This window comes from Populus alba, chromosome 9, assembly GCF_005239225.2.
Source record: "Populus alba chromosome 9, ASM523922v2, whole genome shotgun sequence".
Taxonomy (NCBI): domain Eukaryota; kingdom Viridiplantae; phylum Streptophyta; class Magnoliopsida; order Malpighiales; family Salicaceae; genus Populus; species Populus alba.
The window spans coordinates 2,005,096-2,027,694 of NC_133292.1; the positions used below are offsets into that span (position 1 = coordinate 2,005,096).

A 22,599-nucleotide genomic window follows, 5' to 3' on the forward strand; every position below is an offset into this window, starting at 1 on the left:
TGTTTAAGATCTAAGTAAATTGATTAATAAGATAATAAAATATGATTATTAAGGATAATTCCTTTTAGGATATCACGGTAAATGCGGGATGCGATTTCTTTTTCGGTACGATATTTATAAAGTTTAGTTTTTATTTATTTATTTATTTAAAAGCCAGCTAACGCTATCTTGTGGTTGGAACACAGGGCGTATCTTGTTTATTTCTAGGATGGCAATTAAAAAAAATAAAATTCACAATCACAACCAACAAAAAGTAATAAGAATTCACTCTATTGAAAACTCATTTTTTTATATATTTTTTTATGTGTATTTCTTTTCTCTACAAGTATCCATAAAAAACCATAGAATTTTATTTTATTTTATTTTATTTTTTTTGTAATTTTTATCTTCGCTGCCTTCTTGTCTCTAAGATAAGATAACTATATAGTTAAGAAAATACTTCTCCTAAATATGAATTTTGAAGGTGGGAGACTGATGGGTGTGTACCCCAAGCTCTTATCACGGAAGTACATGAATATATTAGGTTTATTAATTTTAATATTTTAAAAGTATTTTTAAAAAAATTTAAACTTTTTAAATTATTTTTATTTTAAATTAATATTTCTTGTTGCTTTCAAATCATTTTGATGAGTTGATGATAAAAATAATTTTTAAAAATAAAAAAATATTATTTTAATATATTTTCAAATAAAAAATATTTTAAAAAAATAACTATAAACTTACTTTTAAATAACCTAAAAAGAAAAGCAAAAGGTGGACATTGGCCCTTGCTTAGAGGCAAATCTTCCATAATTTTTTTGTCTTCTATTTGGAATCATGTAATGGACTCCCACTTTAAGTTGATCGCAAGTGTAGTTAAGATTAAGTAAATGGCAAGTTGACCCCTTAGATTATGCCGCACTTTGTCACGTGGAAAGAAGAAGAAGTTGACTGTTGGTTATTTAAATTCAATTCCGAAATTATCGCTACAAGTTGCAACGCACCGTTTCATTAAGATTGATGCTCATCGTTTTGCTGAATACTCGATGCAGTACACTGCTTCCATTACTCGGTGCTACGCTGCGTTTAGCATGCTTTAGAAGAAAAATAGAAGACAAAGTTAATTGCTCTTGGAAATTGTTTTGGCTGCTATATAACAAAGATGTATCAGCATTTGAGAACTTAATGGAAAAACACTAATGAGAAATTAAAGGAAATTGGATTCGGGTGAATCCCTTTTATGTTCTTCATCTTTGTCTACTCCATTCTTCTACATTACTTAATTTCTTGCATCTATTTTCTACAAATCAGTCTCATTAAATTCAATCAATCACAGGATTCATTGATGATTGAAGAGTTATCCATCACTCTTGTAACAAGTGGTATCAGAGCATACCTTATAATACTTATCTTAAATAGAACACCTGATACTAGAGTAGTTGATTTTAAACGATTAGAGAATTCGATTAAAAAAATTTAAAATAAAATGAGTTTGAAGTATAAGTAATTGATAGATCTCTTAAAAATACAAAGTTATAAGTTGGATCATACCATCAAAAATCAAAAAGTTCATATTAGAGATATTAGGAATATAAGTATGAGCAATTGATGAACCTACTATAAGTACAAAGTCATAAGTTGGATTATACCATCAAAAGTTAAGAAGCTCATATTAGAGGTCTCAGGAACATGATGAGTACTATGGCACAATAGATAAAGTTCACTTTGCAAAAGTTTTCTTCAGTTCATGGTAGCTCCAGCCAAGGCAAAGACAAACAGACTTGCATCTAGGAGGGGATAAGATTCCAGAGCTCGTCTTGTGAATGAAGAAAGAATCCTTGCTTAGAAGGTACATAAACCCAAACACTTGTTTTCAGTATTTTAGGGTGAACATGTTCGTAAATAGATGTACAAATAGCTTCATAAATGTATTTAATATATTGAAAAGCTTAAAATAACATCATATTATCTAGATGGTATTGCTCTTTACTAATGTAAAAAAATTATAAGAAGTTTAGGGGACCAAAAAGTAAGTTGTGAAGAGTATGTAGAAGATATATGCTTATAATATAGAGGATAAGAGGATCATTTAGAAGAGTTGATAGATTTGAAGCAAAACGGAGAGTTGGAAATGTATATCTAGGATTTTGATATATTGTGGAATAAGACTTAAGATTAATGAAAAACAAGTCTTAGTCATTTTTTTGGGAGGGTTGGAAGTAGATATTAAAAACACAACAAAGATGTTTGATTCCAAAACCCTTAAATACACATATAACTTGGTCTAAAATACAAGCAAATACTTTAGCCTTTAGATCCATCAAGTCAACTAGATTTTATCGAGTACATTTTAACACGATTAAAAAGTTTTTTCTACTATGAAAAACATTAACAATGACTAGAATTTTTTTTTTACATTTTAAAAAAATAATAATTTGAATCATGACGTAGTGTAACATGAGCCAATGATCTACTTTTTTTTTCATAAAAAAAACCTGATAAGTTTTTCACTACATACACACTTACATCTCATTATAGATTCATATAATGAAATTATTTTTTCTTAGAGGGCAAAATCATTTAGCTTGACTCTTTAGTCATTATAAGAATGAATGGGGTTAATCAATATTTTTACATCTTTGTTACATAGTATAGTTACTAAATTACCCCTAAAAGAAAAAAAAATTGCTTCAATTAAGAGACATTTTTAGTTTTTCAATTTCTTTTGTATAGTGTAATGACTTGCATCCCCCTTGAAATTAAACTTTTTTAGCGTTGGATGCAAATGTACCTTTATCATTTTCTCTTGTTCTCATGTGGGGTTAGGGATAATTTAGTCTTTTAATATATATATATATATATATATATATATATAATTTAAATAAAAAATTAGTCGACGCCACCATAAGAACTTTGAACATTGCTTTCCAAAGCAGCGTTCGAAGCGCATTGTTGCTACTATCACGGTGGTGAGGCGCGTGCCACCAGAAGATAAGCGGTTGAGCTTTGGTTGTGCCTTTTCTTTTCCCTCCCTCTTTCCTCTCTCCCCTTCTAGAAAAACACGATGTTCATTGTAAGAAAACAAAGAAGCTTGGTTATTTGTTTGTTGAATCAAATTAAGTCCTTATTTTTTATTGTAATGTATTTAATCTTGAATCTTGTGTTGAATTAGTTTTTGTTTTCAATTTCATCACTTGACATATGAATTTTTATATCAAATTTGGTCCTTATTCTTTGATTATTATTTTTATTTTTTGTTATCCTTTCTTAATTGAAAGTATCTCTATCCCTTATAATTTTATATTATGTTATTTTTGTGTCAAATTTGATCCTTATTTTTTTCAAATCTACTCTTTTTTTTTTGAATTATTTTTTTCAATTTGGTCACTAATTATTTTGGTTGGTTGGGAATTTGATATTTTTTTTAGGTTTACCTTTTATGTTGTAATATCCGGTCTCATGATCTGTGTCATAAGTCTTGAAGATTACACCAGGTTAGCTTTAGTTGTTTTAAGTCTTTTTTTAAAAATAATTTTTAAAATTTTATCCATAATCATTGGGTTTGTTGGAAATCGATATTTGTTATCTTTTTAGAATTTTTCTTTCTATGAATTTATCATGATATCATGTTTTGGGTCTTGAATTCAACAAGTTTATTTGGGTTTACCCAAACCTTTTTTCTCATTGATTTTTATTTTTTTTTTCAATTCCACCCTTTAATATAATTTTGGTTTGAGAGTTGAGCTTCACAAGTTTATTTAGTTCGCTTTTCTCGAGGTTATCTTAGTTCCATGGCTAGGTTATAGATCTTGTTTGATTTTCACTCAAGTTGGATGATAAAAATAGTTTATGTCTAGCTCCTTTAAAAGTATTTTTTTTCTAAGAATTCACCTATATGTTGGCTCGGATATACTCAAGTTAATTTGTTCTTTGTTTTTTAAAATTATTCTTTTTTCAATTTTGTCATTTATAATTTTGTTTGTTGGGAATCGAGATTCAATTTTTTTTTCTATGCAATTATCCTAATCTCGTTTAATTTTTACTTTGTTAATAAATAAGATTATTGAGATGTTTTAGGAATATTGTTAGGATATATTTTCATAATATTGATAGATATTCATGTTTTGCATTGAATCATTGTTGATTTTTTTTTTTCACTTTATTTGTTGTCAATATCTTATTTTCTAATCATATTATTAAATTATTTGAGCTTATTAAACTCATTCGAGTTAATGACTAGAATCATATTTTTTTAAAAAAAAAATGTTTGCATCACCTTGATATATTTTTTTTTACATTAAAAAAAAAAAAACTAGATTGACATGAGACATAGTGCGAGCCATCTGTCTAGTTAAATTTAAATCGAGTTATGTATACAGGGGACAACCATCAAGTGAAGAAAATCATTCACCCGAGGTTGGAGGAAGAAAAAAGCATAGCTATCAAACCCCGCCTGAAAGTTGACCTGGCTAAGAAGCCAGTCCCGGTTCACACGGGTTGATCCAGATTAACCTGAAAAAAATAAAAAAAAAGTTTTTGAGGTTTTAATATCCCATATAAAAAAGTTAAAAAACAATACAGTAGATATATATATATATATATATATATATATGATTATTTCTAAAAACATTTTATCTCACAACCAAAAATATTTTTATCTCACACAAAAATACAAACCTTCACACCCACAGCTCTTCTAGGTTTCATCGGAAGTTGACCTGATAAGTTAGGCAAATTCACCAAGCCATAGCTCTTTGTCAGTATGGTATCGGTTGCTTTTTAAATAACTTTTCATGCCGAAATACATGCCAATAATATTTTTTTTATTTTTTTTTTTAAGTTATTTTTCACATCAACACATTAAAACGATCCAAAAAGTACAAACCGCATTAAATTTTAGTTAAAAAAAAACTTTTGAATTTTTTGAGAACACGGTTTCAACCGCGTTCCCAAACACTACCTAAATCTAGGCAAAATTCACCAGCCAATTATAAGCCTAGCATTTACATATCTTCAATCAGGCCGTGTCTCAGATCAACCCATCAGCCTGAGTCCGGTAACCATGGAAAAAAAGGTGATGGGATTGACTAGAAGAAGAACCCACAAAGATCTGGGAAATTCATTTCCTCAACAAGTGCACATAACAGGAACCAGGGAAGAGACACCCAGATTTATTCAACTCTTCCAGAAAACCTTCAGAAAACGAAGCAAAATTCACAACGATAATACATAATTCAATTTTTTCCCAGTCAGTTTCACTGAGGATGGGGTGTGGTGGGTTGGTGTTCACAATAGATTTTCTGCTTTGGATATTTCTTACACTAGTCGCTCTATTTTCTGCTGAAACTACTGCCTTAACCTTACAAGATACATGAATTAGCGAAGCACATAAGATCCTCACAATTCATCTTTCGCATCTCTCGTGCTGCTCTCAATGCCGTCTTTGGCATCTGAACTTTCTGCTTTTGATGTTGAAGCTGGCTTTTGGAGCTTGAATGGAATCGATGCGTGTTTCTTGATGAACTTATAAAATGCAACCACGGTACGATCAGTGTCCACAGTGATCTGCCCAACACCAATAATCCAAAACATATTACAAAAATATACTCCAAATTTAAATGCTATAATGGGCAGAGGCCATAGTGAAAACACAATGTCAAATTTGTAACAGCCACTTACTGGATCAAAGCTCTTGTTTCCAGCAGGAAAGAAGAGGAGCGTGGGAAACCCATCCGACTGCATGAAGAAAAAATAAGTGAGTACAATTTCACTACAACTTCCTCTTACTTTTAGCTTTGAGTTTTTGCACTCCAACACCATTAAAAAAAAAATTTATTGTGCATTGAATTGAAAAGGAGAAGTACTAAACCGTCCACTTTCCACTCTTTATAGAAGTCAATGTTTTCAGAATTGCCAAGTCATTGTTTTGGAAAATGGAGATGATCAAAGATTCAGAGATTGAACCAAGATTGAACCAGGAAAAAACAAATTAAGTAAATTGATTATGTTTAAAATATATGAAATATAAATACGCTCCAACACAAACAGCTTTGGAACAGTAGAGGTCTTAGTTCAAGCCTCTCTCCTGTACAAGTTAGTCTATAAAGCAAACCCAACCAAACCGTGTTTACTAGTTTCTGGTCAAACAACTTCATTCACCTGTCTTCAACTGAGTTTGACTTCTCCAGGTAAAAACTACGGGTTGCAAGTGGCATTCAAGGTACATACCTAGGCATTTTAAGGCTCCCAACATTGGGCAATTATAAGTAGGAAACCATGGGTAACCAGTCTGAATTTAATCCTCCATAGAAGTTTATTCCCAAATTATTTTACTCACAAAGGACACTCATCTATTATAAATCCAAGTTCTAAAAACGACAAACTGCTATATTAAAAACACAAAGGCAAAACAAGTTCTTGGCATTTTCAAATCCCATGCCATAGATCAAATTGAAATACAAGTACCTTTGCCCTGGGATGCTCATTTGTTGTTCCATCCATCTTGGCTATAACAATAGACTCAATGCCCCTCAAATGTGTGGCAAGTTTGTTGTATGTTGGCTCCAAAGATTGGCAATGCCCACACCATGGTGCATAGATCTAGTAAACCAAACAAACATTTAGAAAGCGCACAAGTAAAAAGAACTAAAAAGAGAATGGGTCTATTCATGCACTTATCAGTCACAACAATACCTCAAGAAGAACATCCTTTGACTCATCCAAAACAATTTCATCGAAGTTATTCCCAACCACTATCTTTACATCCCCATCATTCTACAACAATCAAACACCATAAAAAATGTCAGATAATATGACAAAATAAAATAAATCAATTAGTTCTTCTTGAATAAAAGAATGATTAAATAAATAAACTATCTGAGAAAACAAAACTTAGCAACTCACTGATTCAGGAACTGGATCCGACTTGAAGAAAGGCTTGAGCTTGTCTTCAATGAAATCCTCCCCAAAAGCCTGAGAGAAGATAAAAAGATCAAAATGTTACAGATTTTGGCATTGGCATACCATTTCATTGAACTCATCAAAATAGCAGGAAAAGCAACCTATGAACGAACAAATGGATGCATGAAGAAGAAGAAAAACCATTACCCAACCACAGTTAAAGCTGAATATAAATTGGAGACCATAAGGAGAAAGTTCCCACCTTAATCTTGTCCAATGTAACATCCCCATCAAGTACAAATTTTTTAGCATCATCATTTCCTGTGTATGCAAGAACCTAGATAGAAATTGATACCAACAAAAGCTTCAATTGCACCAAACATATGAAATTACCAATAATCAGTATCTTAAATTCATACTGAGAAGAAAAATTACTTTGGGGGCAGTTCCACTGATACCGAAATATTCTGAAACAGGTTTCCCAACATCTTCATTGTCCATTTCCACGTATACAAAGATAAGCTGCAGTCCATGATATATTACAGTTATATCCCACAAAGTTGTCTAAAAAATAATTGCATGTCTATTATCAGCAGCAAAAGGTATTAAAATGAAGGTTACTAGTTATTGAACTCAAGTTACCTTTCCCTTGAATAATCTGGCTGCCTCTTGAAAAATTGGGACAACTCTTTCTGAATCATTTGAAATTGCAAACAGTAAAAGCTGAGAATAAGAAAATATGGGACCATTGTTCAGATTAGTACACTTTTAGAAACAACATACTTGCACTCAGAAGTCCAAAACAAAGCAATGTGTATCCAAACCTGCTTCTTAATTGTACTCTCAAAAATCAAAGGGGCACTTTCCCTAGTAAAAATGGTCACCAATGGCAGTTTGTTGGCAAATACGAATTCAGCTATCTCAGACTTGGAAAAATTACCATCTACAGAATGAGAAACTATATATAAGAGCAATGCCCATTACAAGATTAATTTTAAGAGTTCCAACAAGAATGGGAGTAGGGAAGAACAAACCAAAAACACTCAGTTTCTCAGCCTCTTTCTTAAGCATGACTAAAGCTGGGCGTTTAGCTTGTGGGTCAAGGTGGAAAAGCTTTGCCACATCAGGATTCACAGTTTGGTAGAAGCTGACCTCATCTTCAAGTCTTGAAGCAGCAGCAAGTTCCTCACTTTCAGGACCCTGTTTTTTTTTTTTTTTTTATGAAGTAAACTAGCATAGAATCAATTATAGAACAAATGCACATAATGTTCTAATAACTACGATAATCTCAAGATGTGAAAACCATTCAAGAATCAGCTCATGAGTTGTGCTCTTTCCATTTCTAAATTTGATATTCAAGGTCAGAACTATTTCTGCAAAAAAAATAAAATTAAGCTAACACATGTTCTACACAGCAGATCTGTACCTTTGAATATGATGCAAAACTCAGAGCATAAATTGCCTAAATGATCCACAGTGAGAAAGGAAATTGCTACTTGACACCGAAGCGATTAATTTGAAATTGAAACGCAGATCATAAGTTCAAAGACATGAAACAAAACTAGGATGCATTGTTGTGAAACCAAACCAAACCGGGAAATAGTGAAAGCAGCAAAGCGTACCACCAAAGAGTTGAGGAAGCCCAAGACAAGTTTAGTTTCAGAAGTCAACAAACGTTCAGCATCATCCACTGTTGTTATGTTGTAAATACCAGGTCCTATTTTCTTCTTGATCCATGTCACAATTCCATCTCTACATCACATTGCATTCGATTACATCAATCGTAAATTTATATATATATATAAAAAAAAAAACTCAAACACTTACTTGTTTCTTGGGCCAGGATAAGGCCTGTGTACTCCATCAACAAAGAAATAAACAGTAGGAAAGCCTTGAATATCATATTCCTGAGCCAGCTCATTCTCTTCCGTTGCATCCACTTTAGCCAACATCACTCCTTCCGCTTTCAACTCCGTAGCAGCCGCCGCATACTCGGGAGCCAACGACTGGCAGTGACCACACCATGGCGCGTAGAATTCCACCATCACAAACTTATTCTTAGTCACAAAATCACTGAAATTCCCTTCCTTCAAAACGACGACGTCCTTGTCGTCAATCTCAGGCTCCTTGTAAGAATCCAATTCGGAATCATCGAGATCAGAGTAGTTGTCGAGGTCATCTTCGTTGTCGAATTCTTCGTCGAATTGGTCCGGATCGGGGTAGTGGTCGTGGTCGTGGTCGTGGCCGTGGCCGTGGGGAACGGCGTCGGTTTCTTCTTCGAGGAAACTAAGATCCTCATCGTCATCTTCGGCGGCAGCGTTTTGGAGTTTTGAGAGAGAGGGAGAGAGCTGAGACAAGAGAAGGAGGACGGTGAGAGAGAGGAGGAAAATGAAGCGAGTCGACATTGTGTTTTTTTTTTTTAGATCCAGTAGAGTGAGAGAGATCTGATAGCTGCAGTGAGCGCGGTGCCAGTAGGAGGGGTTTATAGAAAGAAATGGAAAAAAAGTCAATGTTAAATTGGAGTGTTTGTAGGTGTGGAAATTTTTATTTTTTAAAGTATTTTTTATTTAAAAATATATTAAAATAATATTTTTTTATTTTTTAAAAATTATCTTTTACATAAATATATTAAAACAATTTAAAAACATCAAAAAATTATTTTTAAAAAAATTAAATTTTCATTGAAACGTAATTCTAAAGGCGCTTTTCAAGTCAGCACAGCACCAGGTCCTGGACGACGTCGTCTTGATTTTTATTTTAGCCAAAGCGAGTTTCCTATTTCCTCCGGCTTCTCGGGTGTTCTTACTACAGTTACAGCTCAATTTGAAGAGTACCAGCGTGCGTGAGAAGAGCATACGGTATGGAGGCGCATGTGATGTGAGAGGGCAAGAGCAAGACGAGAAGAACGAGGGAGGGAGGAGATATCCTTGCGTTACCCACCTCGATCACGCTTTCTATACTAGGCCAGAAAAAAAAAGAAAAAAAAGAAAAAAGGAGGCGGCCAGAGAAATAAATTCAATCTTTCATCATATCCTCACCTGTACGTTCTTTTATCGTCCAGTGACTTTCTTTTTTTATTTCAATTACCATGTTGTTTTCAATTTAAAAGAACATTATTCTAAAATTTTACCAGGCTAGTTGGTAACAGTGATAAGTATTTTGTGTGTAATTTAAAACTTTTTTCTCTATTTGTTAAAAGAATGTAAGATTATATAGAAATGATTTTTTTTTGGTTCAAAGCTATTAATTAAGTAAAACACTAAACCTTGTTGGAAAAACTTTATGCAGCTAGAATTTGGTGTAATATAGTCTTTTCACGTAAATACATATGTTATTTATAAATTTATTGGGCCAGAAAGGTCTTTTAGCATTTTCTTTGAATAATTAAGTTATTAAAATAACCTTTTAGGCAAAAAAAAAAAAAAAAAACTTTTATCCTAGGCTTCATGAAGATTACTTTTTTAACTATATAGTAAAATTACTTAAATTCGTTTAGAATCAAAGAATTTAAAACTTTCTTGCAGGAACTTTTTTGTTTTTTCTCTTGGTTTTTTGTTTTACTCATGGTAGTATAAGAGGCATTTATGTCTTTTAATTATATAAAATATTACAAAAAAAAAAAAACATGGCTAAATTGTAGCCATGCTTTTTTCCCATTTTTATGTCCTTATCTTCCTTTTCTCCTTTCCTTTTCATTTTCATTACTTTTTTCCAATGAAGAAGCCATGACTTCTCTTAATTCAGCCCTAAGCAACACCTACAATAAACCCCATTTCTCTTCTTCTTTTTGTACATAAAGGAGCAAGAGTAGGGAAAAAAAAGCAACTTGAAAGGATAAAAACAATTTTTTAAAAATAAATAGATTAGGCAACATAAAAACCAATGGTAGCCATCAATGGAAAGGAGTTGATAGTGCATTTGTTCTTGATCGAGGCTCCACACTGTTGTAGGGTACGCGCTACGACGTTGTCTGGCGACGACAGAGACTTTTATCGTGCCTCCTGATGAGGTGTTGTGAGTGTGCTGGAAAGAGTTTTTTAATTTAATTATAAAATTATAATTAATATTTAAAAGTTACCACCTAGTATCATGGTCACTAAAAAACATATGGCCTGCGAGAGGCTAGATAAGGGATTGGTTGTGCAAGGAAAATACACTTCACCCCAAGTGCACCCTACCTAAGATATGTTGCATTGTTGTTTGATTGTTTTTTCTTTTTAAGTCGGGTTTCCATTTGTTGGTCTCATCTACGATTCAAGGTAAATCTCTCTTCATAAGAGAGTCTCTACCTTATCGAGTGAAGTCCTAACCATTCTAAAATCAAAATTTAGCATTGCATTTTCTACATCTTGTATCTTTAATAACTGAGAGTGCACTCTATTGTCTAGTTTTACATCCCCACAAGTTATTAAAGTCTACATCTAAACCCTAAAAAAAATTATAAAAGGGTTTTTGATAATTTGGCCAAATTCTAATACATAATCATAAACTGGTTATGATATTCATTTTGTATTTTAAAACATGAGAAAGATGCAATTTTTGTTTTTATGAAAACATGCACGGAAAAGTTTTAGGATTTGGCCTTTTACATGAAAATAAAACATATATTTTTTGTCTTTCGAAAAAGAAAATTAATTTAAAGTTTTTAAGATTTTTTTATTTTTTAAAAATATTATATTATATATATTAAATGCATGGGATGGGCCCGACCCAAACATTTGGTCTAGGCTAGAATTGGTCCGGCCTAAAGTCCACTCGAACAATGGAACTCTGCAAGGAGAAGAAATAGAAGAAAAGGAAGGGGAAAAAGAGTGGACCACTGGGCTTGGCGGTGATGGCTGGCTAGCGTGGAGGATGAAGTGAAGTTGGTGGCGACGTTGATGGAGAGTTTAACTGCTGGAGCTGTTGCTACTCACGTTGCTGAAGCTGCTGCTACCATGGTCGGTACTCCAGTTGCTCACGGTTGGAGCTGTTGGAGTGGTTGAGGAGAGAGTCACCACCCTTGCTGCTATTGGGAAGGATGAAAGTGGTTGGATGAGGTGGTTGTTGTTGTTGCTGCTGCTGTTGGGGTCGTGGTGGCAGAGCATAAGAGTTTTGTAAAGGGGGGGAGAGAGAAGGAGGTGGTGCAACCACCATATGAGGTGGTCAAGCAGTTACTTGTGGTGGAAAAAACACTGCTAAGAGTGGTGGTGGCAACAACTGGCTGTGGGACGGCAGAGAGATAGAGAAGGTGGCAGAAATAAGGAAAAGGCTGATTTTTTTGCTTGATTCAACTGGAACTGGCAGACTCAAGCCATACATTTATTTGTTAGATGAACAGTACCAGAGTTATGTTTTTGGCCAAAGTTCATTGTAATTCTCCCTTTTTAAATTTGATTTAATTGCACCCTTAATTAACCCTATATTTTTTATTTTAGTGCAATTTAGCCCCTTCTGAACTTGAATAGGAACCCCAAATTTATGTGCCTTTTGCACTGTAGTCCTTGGTCTCGGTTTTATGCAATTTAATCCTTAATTGACCAATAAACTTTCAATTTCTTCAATTTCACCCCCAGTTTTTGTCAATTGAGCTCCTATAGTTTGGCGCTTGTTGAAGAATGATCCATGTCTATGAATTTTGTCAATTTAACCCCTAATTGATCCCAAAACTTTAATTTTCTTGCAATTTGGCCCCTAATTACAATCAATTAACTTGGTAGAAATTAAATTTGGTCTCTTAAAATTCCAACTTTCTAATTAAACCTAAATTAGGCTCTCAAACTTAATTTTTCATCAATTAAGCCCCAAATAAAATTAATTTGACCCATTTAAAGTATAATTAAATCCTTGCACTTAATTAAATCCTTCAATTGAACCCAAATTAATTCGTAAACATAATTAAAATTCAATTTGGCCCATTATTAAATTAAATTGGCCTATTAAAAGTTTAATTATGTCATTTAACTTGATTTTATGCAAATTTGTCCAATAATAATTTAATTTGACCTTAAATTTGTATTTTTCTCTATTTTTTGGCATAATGGGGTACAATTAGGTTTTGAATTTCCTCCAAAATTGCAGCTTGATTCCCCGGCTTGCTTTCTCCACGTTGCCAGCCTTTATTTTAATTTTGAAAAAAAAGTGAATTTTAGAGAATAACCCAGAATTGGGTTATGACACAAATAATGTTTCCTTTTTGTTGTAGTTTTTTAAGTTTTTTGTTGGTTTTTTTTTTGTATTTTGCTTTATAGCTTATTTAGATATGTCTAGCTATTTGAATTTCTTGAATTTTGTTATTCTATGGATTTTTTTGGATATGTTTGGTTACTTTTGTTTTTTTTTTTTAATGGAATTTTTAGGGTTTGTGATTGAATTTGAGAATTGAGGTATAATATATTAGAAATTGATTTTATCTAAAAGCTTTGATACATATTAGATATGTATTTTAAATTTGGATAATTATGGGTTTGTTATGTTGTTAAAGGAAGCATAATATGACTTTAACGTTAGTTATTATGATAGGTTATCAAAAGGTGTCCATGGAGAAATAAAAAGAAGCTAGGAGATGAGTAAGTCACCATGGAGTTCAATAAGACTATTACATCATCTTTTTCTCAGTCTGGATATCATTTTATAGATTATGTGAGCATCTAGTTGTTTTTATTATTTTATTACGATGGCTGAAACTATTTCCATACATCTTTGGTCATGTACAGGGTCAAGTTTTTGTTGGGTTTTTTTTATTGAAAGAATTCTTAATTATTTTGAAAAATAACCTTTGAAATTGTTTAAATAGTAGCTAAACTGATTTACTTAATAAAACACAAATCAAATAAATTCTAAAATCTAATTAAAAAATGAATCCAAAAATAAATTTAAAAAATAATGAAAAGTCTAATTTAAACACTTAACATAGGTTAGTGTTAACCTGATCAAATTCCATGTCAATTTAAAGTCATGAAATTCTTGACTTATCCAAACTTTTAAACCTATCTATCTCATAAATTATTGAAGCTTAGAAGAATGACGGGGAACTTAGAGAAACAACCAAGAATACAACAAATATCTTTAGTCTCTAGCATCAATTTTGTAGGCATCGCTCCAAACCCAAAACTAAATTCTGAAATTAGAAAGGCTATTTCGACAAGGTTTTTTAAGAAGAGATGGGGTTTGTGATCATAATTGTTCTCATGGCTATGCAAGTTTGATTTTATATTTTTTTATTTTTTTACATGAACTTTTTTGATGTGTCTAATCTTATTTGCATAAAAAAAATCAAATGTAAAAGTTTAAGGCAGAACTTGTAGATATATATATACATGTGCTATAGAAGCAATTGCATAAAAAAAAATCTTCCATATGCTTAAATATCATTTTCTTTATAATGAATGAATGATTTCAAATTTGATGTTTGTTACTTGAAACCTCTACCTGTATTATATGTTCTTGCACTCAGCCTATTATTAATATTCTTAAATCTTATTTTTTTTCTCAAGATCATTAATGCAACTACGACCATTTTACCTTTTCTTTGATAAACAATAAAATTTAAGGTGATCCAACATCAGATACTACACCTAGACTGAAAAATTAATATAAAGGTGGTAGAAATATTACAAGGATAGTAGTTAATAAATGGTAAATATAAGGTTTTTATAATAAAAAAAAGTTTTTTTTAACAAAAAATGTTTTAAATACAATACAGTCAAATTGCTAATTCAACTCATTTATACAAATATTCCAAACAATATAATCAAATTTAATTATATAGTTTAATATTTTATTTTAAATATAAAATTATAATAGATTATCAATTGAATTCAATCACATATAAAATTGAATTAAATTCCACATATAATTTAGTTCTAACCATCTATTAACAATTTAATTAAGGCTAATTTTGTCTAAATTAACTTTAAAAAAAAAAAACACTCATAGTGTGTCCACAGGAAGGGAACGACGTTTAGTGTTTGTTTAATAATAATAATTAATAATAATAACAATAATAATAGTAGGTTATGTTATCGTGGACCACCGGGGGTCCACCACTCCACCTCATTCATTCCTTATTTCTGCAAATAGGTACGTCTGGTCTTCTGCTTCCTCCTCCTCCAAATCTATCCATCTATCTCACAGATTGCTACTTCAATACAAAACAATACAACAAAGCAGCACCAAACCATGATCAGTATCCTTGCACAAGTAATCTTCAACTCTTTCTTTCTTTGTTTTTTGTTGGATTGGATTAAGAATTGATTATAAATTGATTTATACACGCGACTGGTATGTTTCTTGGTGTTATTGATGGGAATTGCAGGAGCGTCTGCTGGGTGCCATATTGGGGGCTGCATTTGCGGGTTTCCTTGTTTTTGAGATACGAAAAAGCATTTATCAACCCATTTCACCTAAAAACAAGGAAAGATGAAACCCTGTCTATCTATCTATCCATTTCTTTATCTATTTTTCAACGAATAGGTTACATTTGCAAAAAACGAGAGAGTTACCTAAGGCTAAGAATAGAAGAGGTTAGGCATGCAATTTCTTATTATAAGACCACCCTCTAGATTTTGTCTAATGCTGATATCACAAAGTTGCTTGCTTGGTAATACAATACCAAAGCCAAAAAGAGGCTTCCGATTGGATTGGATTACAGAATGTTTCTTTCAAACAAACTTGTAGCATGTAGTCGATAAGTTAGATCGTAATGATTTGTTACAACTGCATTTCTATTATAAAACATATTGTTGGGATCAAAATTCTGAGTTTCAGTTTTATGATGCACAAGACTTGTAATATGGTCCCCTTTGGTTGATACTTTAGTGCGCTGCTGGGCGGCCAAGGGTTGTTCTTACTCATTTAGATACAGGATGGATATTGTATGACCTAATAAGATAACTATGCTTCTGTGTGTATGGTATTTCGCTCCTTGGCAAGTGAGATACTGGGGGATTCTGGTTGTTGACATTAAAATCTAGCCTTTCTGCTACATATGGTGTTTGAAAGCATTTATACTCCCTCTTTCATCATCAATAGAAACCATTTGTACGCATAGCCATTTATTCAAGATGTTTTCTCCACCATCTTTCTTTAGCTCATGCTACAATACACTTGTCATTTGACAGGTTTTTACTTAACTTCCGTGTTTGGAAATTTCACTAGAGTAGAGGTCTGTGCTTTCATATGTTTCAAACTGGCATCTACACTGTGCTTTCATTTCTTTTGTGATTTTCTTTGACAAGTCAAACCTTTGTGTTCATGAACTTTTAATTGTCTTAACTTTGAATTTCTGACAGTTGAGGGAGCCTATATTTGGCAAGCAATTTTGTTCATAGTTCAAACTTCTTTGGAACAAAGCTGTGGACCAAGCACCCATGGTTGCTTCTCTTAATTCACGTAGGCAATAGAACTTCGGATTAGTTTCATTTCTATCAGTTGAACATTTCTATCAAGTTTTGTGCCATGTATATGCAAGATTACTAAGTCATTTTATGGGACTTGAACTGAGATGGGCTATGATTGAAAAGCAAATAATATATTACCTGCACTTGGAGTATTTTGGAATTTATAAAAAGCTGTATGACATAGCTTATTATCTGTTTATCTTCTTTGTTATCTGAACCATCTGATTTGCTCTAGGATCTTAACCTAAGTCCTTTATGATCCTTTTTCATATTGATTTCATTCATTGCTATATATCAAGTGCCTAACATATACATAGGGAGTCATATGATTTTTAGGCCTTTTTTAGAACTAGTTTTTAATATCAAAGTCCACCAGATTTTTTTTTAGACCTTGGCCGAATGGTAAAACCTTTCCCAGCACCCCATTCACCTTCAAAATCTGGATGTCCCTTAATATGGGAGGCCACTGGAGCAAATCTAGTATTTCTCCATAAGATCTAGTTTCATAGGAATTACTCTTATCTCTCAGCTTAGATCTAGCCTCATGTTATATCATTTAAGCGAATCATTCATTGTGATAAATATTTCAAATTTGATAGAACTGCTTTCCTAGTTCTGTTCTTGGCTGTGGATCTACAAGACCTCATGGCTGTGAATTCACAAATTCTGTTCTTAGAGACTTCACTTCCAAGAATATAAGCTTTACACTGAATAGCCACATGTGTCCCAGGGCTTTCTCTACAAAAATAGTGCTAATAAATATTATAAATTACAAATTATAGGACTCTGCATTCTTTCTCGCGATCAACTGGGTATCATGTGTTTGAGTTTATGTAGCTGGGTTTCCTCCCAAAACATTTCTGTGCAGTCCTGTTAACTTATTACACCTAAATGGATCTTCATATTCTGCAAAGAAATGTAGTAGGTAATGGTGCTATATAGACATAATGGTTCTTGATTTATAATGCTGAACCAGTCTCTTCATCACAAATAAATGAAAGAAAGCCAAATGCGTGTGATAGTTCATGTCCCCCAAAATGAGATGTTCATCAGATCAGCTGTTTCACATCTATTTCTATTCTAGCTAATGTTTAGTACATGGTAATGAAATTTGATGCAATATAATTAAAACATAAAATTGTTAGTGCATGTTTTCTTTCCTTCTCTTTTTAATTTTAAACAAAAAAAAATAAAATTGTATAGAAATCGTTAGCTTATATGTGGGTAACCTTGTTTAACCATTAGGAGGAATGATCAATAGGGAGATCTTGAGTTTTTTTTTTTTTTTTTTTTCTCATTCGACTCTGGATGGGAACAGATCCATGAACAATATAAGTAATCATTCCTGTGGGCTGTGGTTTCATGAATTGTTTTTTTGCTATCCCAATGGTTGTGATAGCAGTATACTTTGTTTTCTTTAAGCTGTTTACATGGTTTCCTTCATGCTTTAGTGTAATCTGAATTACTTCTCTCCAATCTAACAGTGTTCACTTCTGGATCCTGTGGGTGCGCACCTTTTTACAGCTTAGATTGGATGTTTATCTTCCTAACACTACTAATATGCTCTGAATTTGGAAAAGAAAAGGAACATTTTTTGTTTATATATTCTAAAAGACTGAAATGATTAACAACCTGATGAGTAGTAATAATTGTAAAATGCCACGCAATACTAACTAATGACACTACATATACTCGATGCCCAAAATCTAAGAGAGACAGTGCAGTAACAGAGGGAGTTGGTAAGATTCATTTAGACTTATTGGATGACCACATCAAGCATTAATTTGAACAGAATTGGCTTGATTTAAGTTGGCTTTGCGTGTGACCGTTACATGGTAGACACCCATTGTCAAAAGCACTGCAAATGCCACACCAAGTACAATGCCAGCAATGCCACCAGCTCTCAGTCGATTCCCTCCTTTCTGGGATGTTGATATTTCACTTTCTTGTGCTTGATCAGTAGCCTCTAATTGAGCTGCAAGAGGCAATGGTGAGCAACTAGATGAAGCAGCACATGGACTCTTCGCATTTGGTTCATGTGTTTTGGGATGGAAGAATTCAACTGCAGATGGTGAGAAAGCCACAGGGTTCTCATAAACAAGGCCATGAGGAGCTCTCCCTTGTGCTCCCGCTCCGGTGAAGAATACAAGGGTTAAAGAGGAGGAGAAGAAGAGAAAGAAAGAAGGTATGAGAGCCATTCTGTCTTGTTTTGTTTGCTTTGAGTATCCAATTCTGAGTCGAAAGTGAAGTAGTTCTAGTCTCTAGTTGAGTAGTGTGCTTTGAACTGGCACTTATAAGGTCGTTTTGTGAGGTGATTGTTGCTTGGTATTGAATTATCAGTGATAGAGACTAATCCTAGAAAGGAGGGAACAAAATGATTTGTGATTGTTCCAAACCTTTTTCTTTCCATTTCATCTATTGTTAATGAATTTGTCAAAAATTCATGTTTCTTCTAGCTTTACTTAGTGCCTTCTAATACAAGGAAGTCAAGAGAGTAGGAAAGGGAATGGGAAATCAATTTATTTAATACTCATGCGATCATCACATGTAAACCTGTTTAATTACTGCAACTAATTACAACCCACCCAAGTACACGCATTGTATGAACATAAAGACTTGTTATTTAATCATCCTATAAATTTGTCAAGGTTTGTTTTTTTTTCTTCCCTTTTTTGTGTTTTGTTGCTTGAGTGCTGAAAAGGTGAGGATAATGGAAACATGGGGTCTTTCTTAGCTTGGAGGACCAGCAAAGGCTAAGGCTACAAGCATGCATTTGATGTTGAGTAAGAACTAATAATAACAGTAGCCGGTGTCACCTGCCCTTAACATTATTGCAGAGGACGGTGAGCATGCTAGGGCTTAAATCAATGCTCTCTCTCTCTCTCTCTCTCTCTGTCGCTCTCTCCCCCCCCTAATAAATTAGGTCATGACCATCCATGCTTTTTATTCCTTGCTATTATATCCTATTTCCAAATTCCATTTTTTCCCTTCTTTACATCTCGTGGGGATGATCGTGACCTCTGTCATCTCCCTCTCTCCCACCCAACTTGCACGCCCCTGCAATAAACCAATATAAATAAAACAGGCCCATTTACCATCTGCACAAGATCCTTGTTCCCCTTTCAAATTGGCTGCTTCAGTGTCCTGTCTGAAAAATATTTAATTTAAACTTTTATTTTTATAGCTTTTTAAATTGTTTTTCAAGAGAAAAACATTAAATTGATGTTTTTAGATGGTTTTGGAATAATCTTGACGTGCCAATATAAAAAAATAAAAAAACTGAAAAAAATATATTATTTTAATGTTTTTCACTAAAAATAAATAAATTAAATTGATGTTTTTAGATTGTTTTGGATAATTTTAATGTATCAATGAAAAAAATTAAAAAACTATATTATTTTCATATATTTTTAATTAAAAAATATTTTTTAAAAACACTTCATATAATCATATCAAACACAAAACAAGTTAGAGATTTTGGTAGCTTCTGTTCTTTTTTTTTTTTTATTTAATGGAATCACATAGAATAAAATTTGTTTGGTTAAGTCAAAATCTTCTATTTTTTGCTTTGAACTTCACATATAATTATATTTTAAATCTTGGTTTCAGACTAAAATAATTTATTTTTTATTCATGAAGACCTAAAAATATATCTCACAATAATTTTAATCAAATACATATTTTTTTAAATCATAACTACAAATATTTTTTGTAAATCTATTTTTAAAACTACAATCACAAAAAATGTTTTTTATATTCAAAATTTGAATGGTAGTTAAAATTTGAAGATGAGTTTGATTATAATACAAATATTAGAATATCTATTAATTGAAACTGTTCCTTTTCATTAATTCGAACTATCTGGATTGTAAATTAAATTATTTGAAACTTTCAGTTTTAGCTTTAGGTTGTCTTTATAAAAACTTCTAGCATCCTTAAACCACCATTGATTTCATTGATGAAAGATGTTTGTCCACTTGCCAATTTAAAATCTTTCACTGAATTCTTATTTGATCCTATTTGTTTTTTTTAAAAAATAGTTTTTTATGAAAAGAAAATTTTAAATTTAAGTTAAGTTAGATACTTTATAATATTTGATTATCCCATAAAAAATTAGATAAAAAATAACTTATTAGTATTTTAACCTTTTTCAAGTTTATTTAAAAGAATAAAAATCAAATCTAACAAGTAAAAATATTAAAAGAGAATGAAATTAAAAAAAATATATTTCATATAAAAAAGAAATATCAATCAAATGAAAGGAAATCAAATTTGACATATAAAAAAGTTGAAAAATAATGAGATTAAACAACAAATTTTAATTTCATAAATTATTTAAATAAAATAAATAGCAATAAAAAATTGAGAATTAAATTTGATATGATCAACAAATAACATGATGTTTTTTATTTTTTTTGCAACTTCTAGAATGTGTATTCCATCCAAAATAAAAGGAAAATACTTTTCTTAAAAACCAAGCAAAATGTGTTTTTTCTCCTAGCCAAAGATCAATGTTTTTTTATATTTTTTAGTTGGTTATTAATCTTTTTTTAAGTTCACTATATAAATATTAGAATAATATTTTATTTTTTCAATATGGGATTTGAAGTCCTTTAATATATATATATATATATATATATATATATATATATTCTATGTTCACAAAAAAAATATATATTTTTTTAAGTGTGGGATAAATTTTTTTTTTTGTTTAAATACTTCAACTTAAAATAATAACATAGTATTTTTTAATGTGGAGTAAAAAACCTTTTAAAATATTTTTTTAAAATTTATTGTTATAACATATCTATCTTATATTTATATGAATTGTTTTTTAATTTTTTATATGAAATATTAAAATTTTAAATATATATTTTTAATTTTTTCCAGGTTAAATTTCTGAAGTTAATTCAAATTAATTTATATAACTCAAGATCCGGTTTTTTGGTCAGGTCAATATCAAGTCTGGTTTAATTATGATGAAGAGAGAAAAGAAGGGAAAAAAAAAAGAATGGAGTTGGGCTGATTTCATGCCGAAATTGGTTCGCGACAGCCCTAGAAAAATAAAAATGTTTTATATTATTTTGTTTCCTGAGAGAGATTATAAAATTCTTTTGTTATTTTGCTTGTATTATTCATTTTACAAATATGAAATTTTTAAAATTTTGATTTCTAATGATCCAAGGATTTAAATCATTATGCTATATTTGGAGATTAGTCTGGTTAATAAAGTATATGTATTCTTTAATTATTTTTTTAATTTTAGACTCAAATCCTATAAAAGGTTATTTTTTTTAAATCCACCAGTTCAAATATATAAATGATCTGCTTAAAATTGGATTAAAAAATATTTTAATTTTAATATACTGAAATTAATATTATAATATATCATAAAAAAGGGTTTATATGCTTTTTTTCATATTTATTTTGAGACACCCATTTAACAATCTTTTTTATATTATAATTTTTTTTTTTTATAGTATATGGAAAATGACATCATGCAGCATCTAAATATGCTTTTAGTGGGAATATCTTCAGGTTGGATTGTGTTTGAGGTGCTATTGATGTGACTTCATCACTTATTCCTCGTCATAAACACAACATTTTTTTTATTTTTTTTATGGTAAGAAATAACTAATAGGTACATAAAAATAAATAAAAATAAAATTATAAAATAAAATGTAAAAAATATATAAATAAAATATTATCATGTTCAAATATCAAGAAAATTAGAGTTTTTTTTTTATTTCTAAATATGAAATTTCTATTTAAGATCCAAATCCTATAAAAAAAAATTATATATTTTTTTTAAAAAAATATCAATTCAAATATAGATGGCTTGCTTAAAATATAATCTAAAAAATTTAATTTTAATATATAAAATTGATCCGATTTATATAAAATTTGTAACAAAAGTATAAAATCTAAAAAATATACTTTTTTAACAAAAGTATCAATTATAAATATGCTTTTGGAGGAATACCGCTTTATAATTTGTATGGAATATACTTGAGAAATGGAATATAACTTATTTACATCCTTTTTTATTTAATTATTTAACTTTATAATTGTATTCTTTAAATATATTTATGTTGTATTATTAAGATAAGGAACAGGAGATGAAGTGACATCAATAGCAAGTCAAAACAATCCAACATAGGGATAGATTCACTTCTATTGCCAAACATCTCCCTATCATGTCCAAGAACAAATGCCAAGAGATCTCACCTTCCCCATATAATTAGGCCAAAATGTGCATCATTAAACAGCTAAACCCTCACCTACTCAGCTCTATAATATTACCACAAACCATAAATTAAGGACAAGATAAGGTAAATTA

At 31.2% G+C, this 22,599-nt stretch overlaps 1 protein-coding gene and 1 long non-coding RNA gene across 2 annotated transcripts; one reads left to right on the forward strand and one right to left on the reverse strand.

Moving 5' to 3' along the window:
* Positions 1-5,120: 5,120 nt before the first annotated feature.
* Positions 5,121-9,361, reverse strand: LOC118034716 (protein disulfide isomerase-like 1-4). The gene is made up of 12 exons (XM_035040071.2): positions 8,707-9,361; positions 8,502-8,631; positions 7,914-8,079; positions 7,704-7,822; positions 7,522-7,602; positions 7,315-7,401; positions 7,142-7,216; positions 6,883-6,951; positions 6,673-6,753; positions 6,445-6,579; positions 5,659-5,715; positions 5,121-5,544 (listed from the first exon to the last, which is right to left on the reverse strand). Exons 1-12 carry the CDS (start codon positions 9,282-9,284, stop codon positions 5,377-5,379), a joined length of 1,746 nt encoding a protein of 581 aa, XP_034895962.1. The 5' UTR covers positions 9,285-9,361; the 3' UTR covers positions 5,121-5,376.
* A 5,552-nt stretch (positions 9,362-14,913) lies between these two features.
* Positions 14,914-18,720, forward strand: LOC140955914 (uncharacterized). Its single transcript, XR_012170674.1, has 2 exons — positions 14,914-15,060; positions 15,176-18,720. It is a non-coding gene; the product is annotated as an uncharacterized lncRNA (long non-coding RNA).
* Positions 18,721-22,599: the final 3,879 nt, after the last annotated feature.

Excerpts from the sequence above, each read along its gene's own strand:
- LOC118034716 (XM_035040071.2), bottom strand. The coding sequence starts at position 9,284 with ATGTCGACTCGCTTCATTTTCCTCCTCTCTCTCACCGTCCTCCTTCTC. Across the intron at positions 7,823-7,913 it reads TGAGAAACTGAGTGTTTTTG|ATGGTAATTTTTCCAAGTCT; the intron begins GTTTGTTCTTCC and ends CTCATTCTGTAG. Across the intron at positions 5,716-6,444 it reads ATGAGCATCCCAGGGCAAAG|TCGGATGGGTTTCCCACGCT; the intron begins GTACTTGTATTT and ends TTCTTCATGCAG.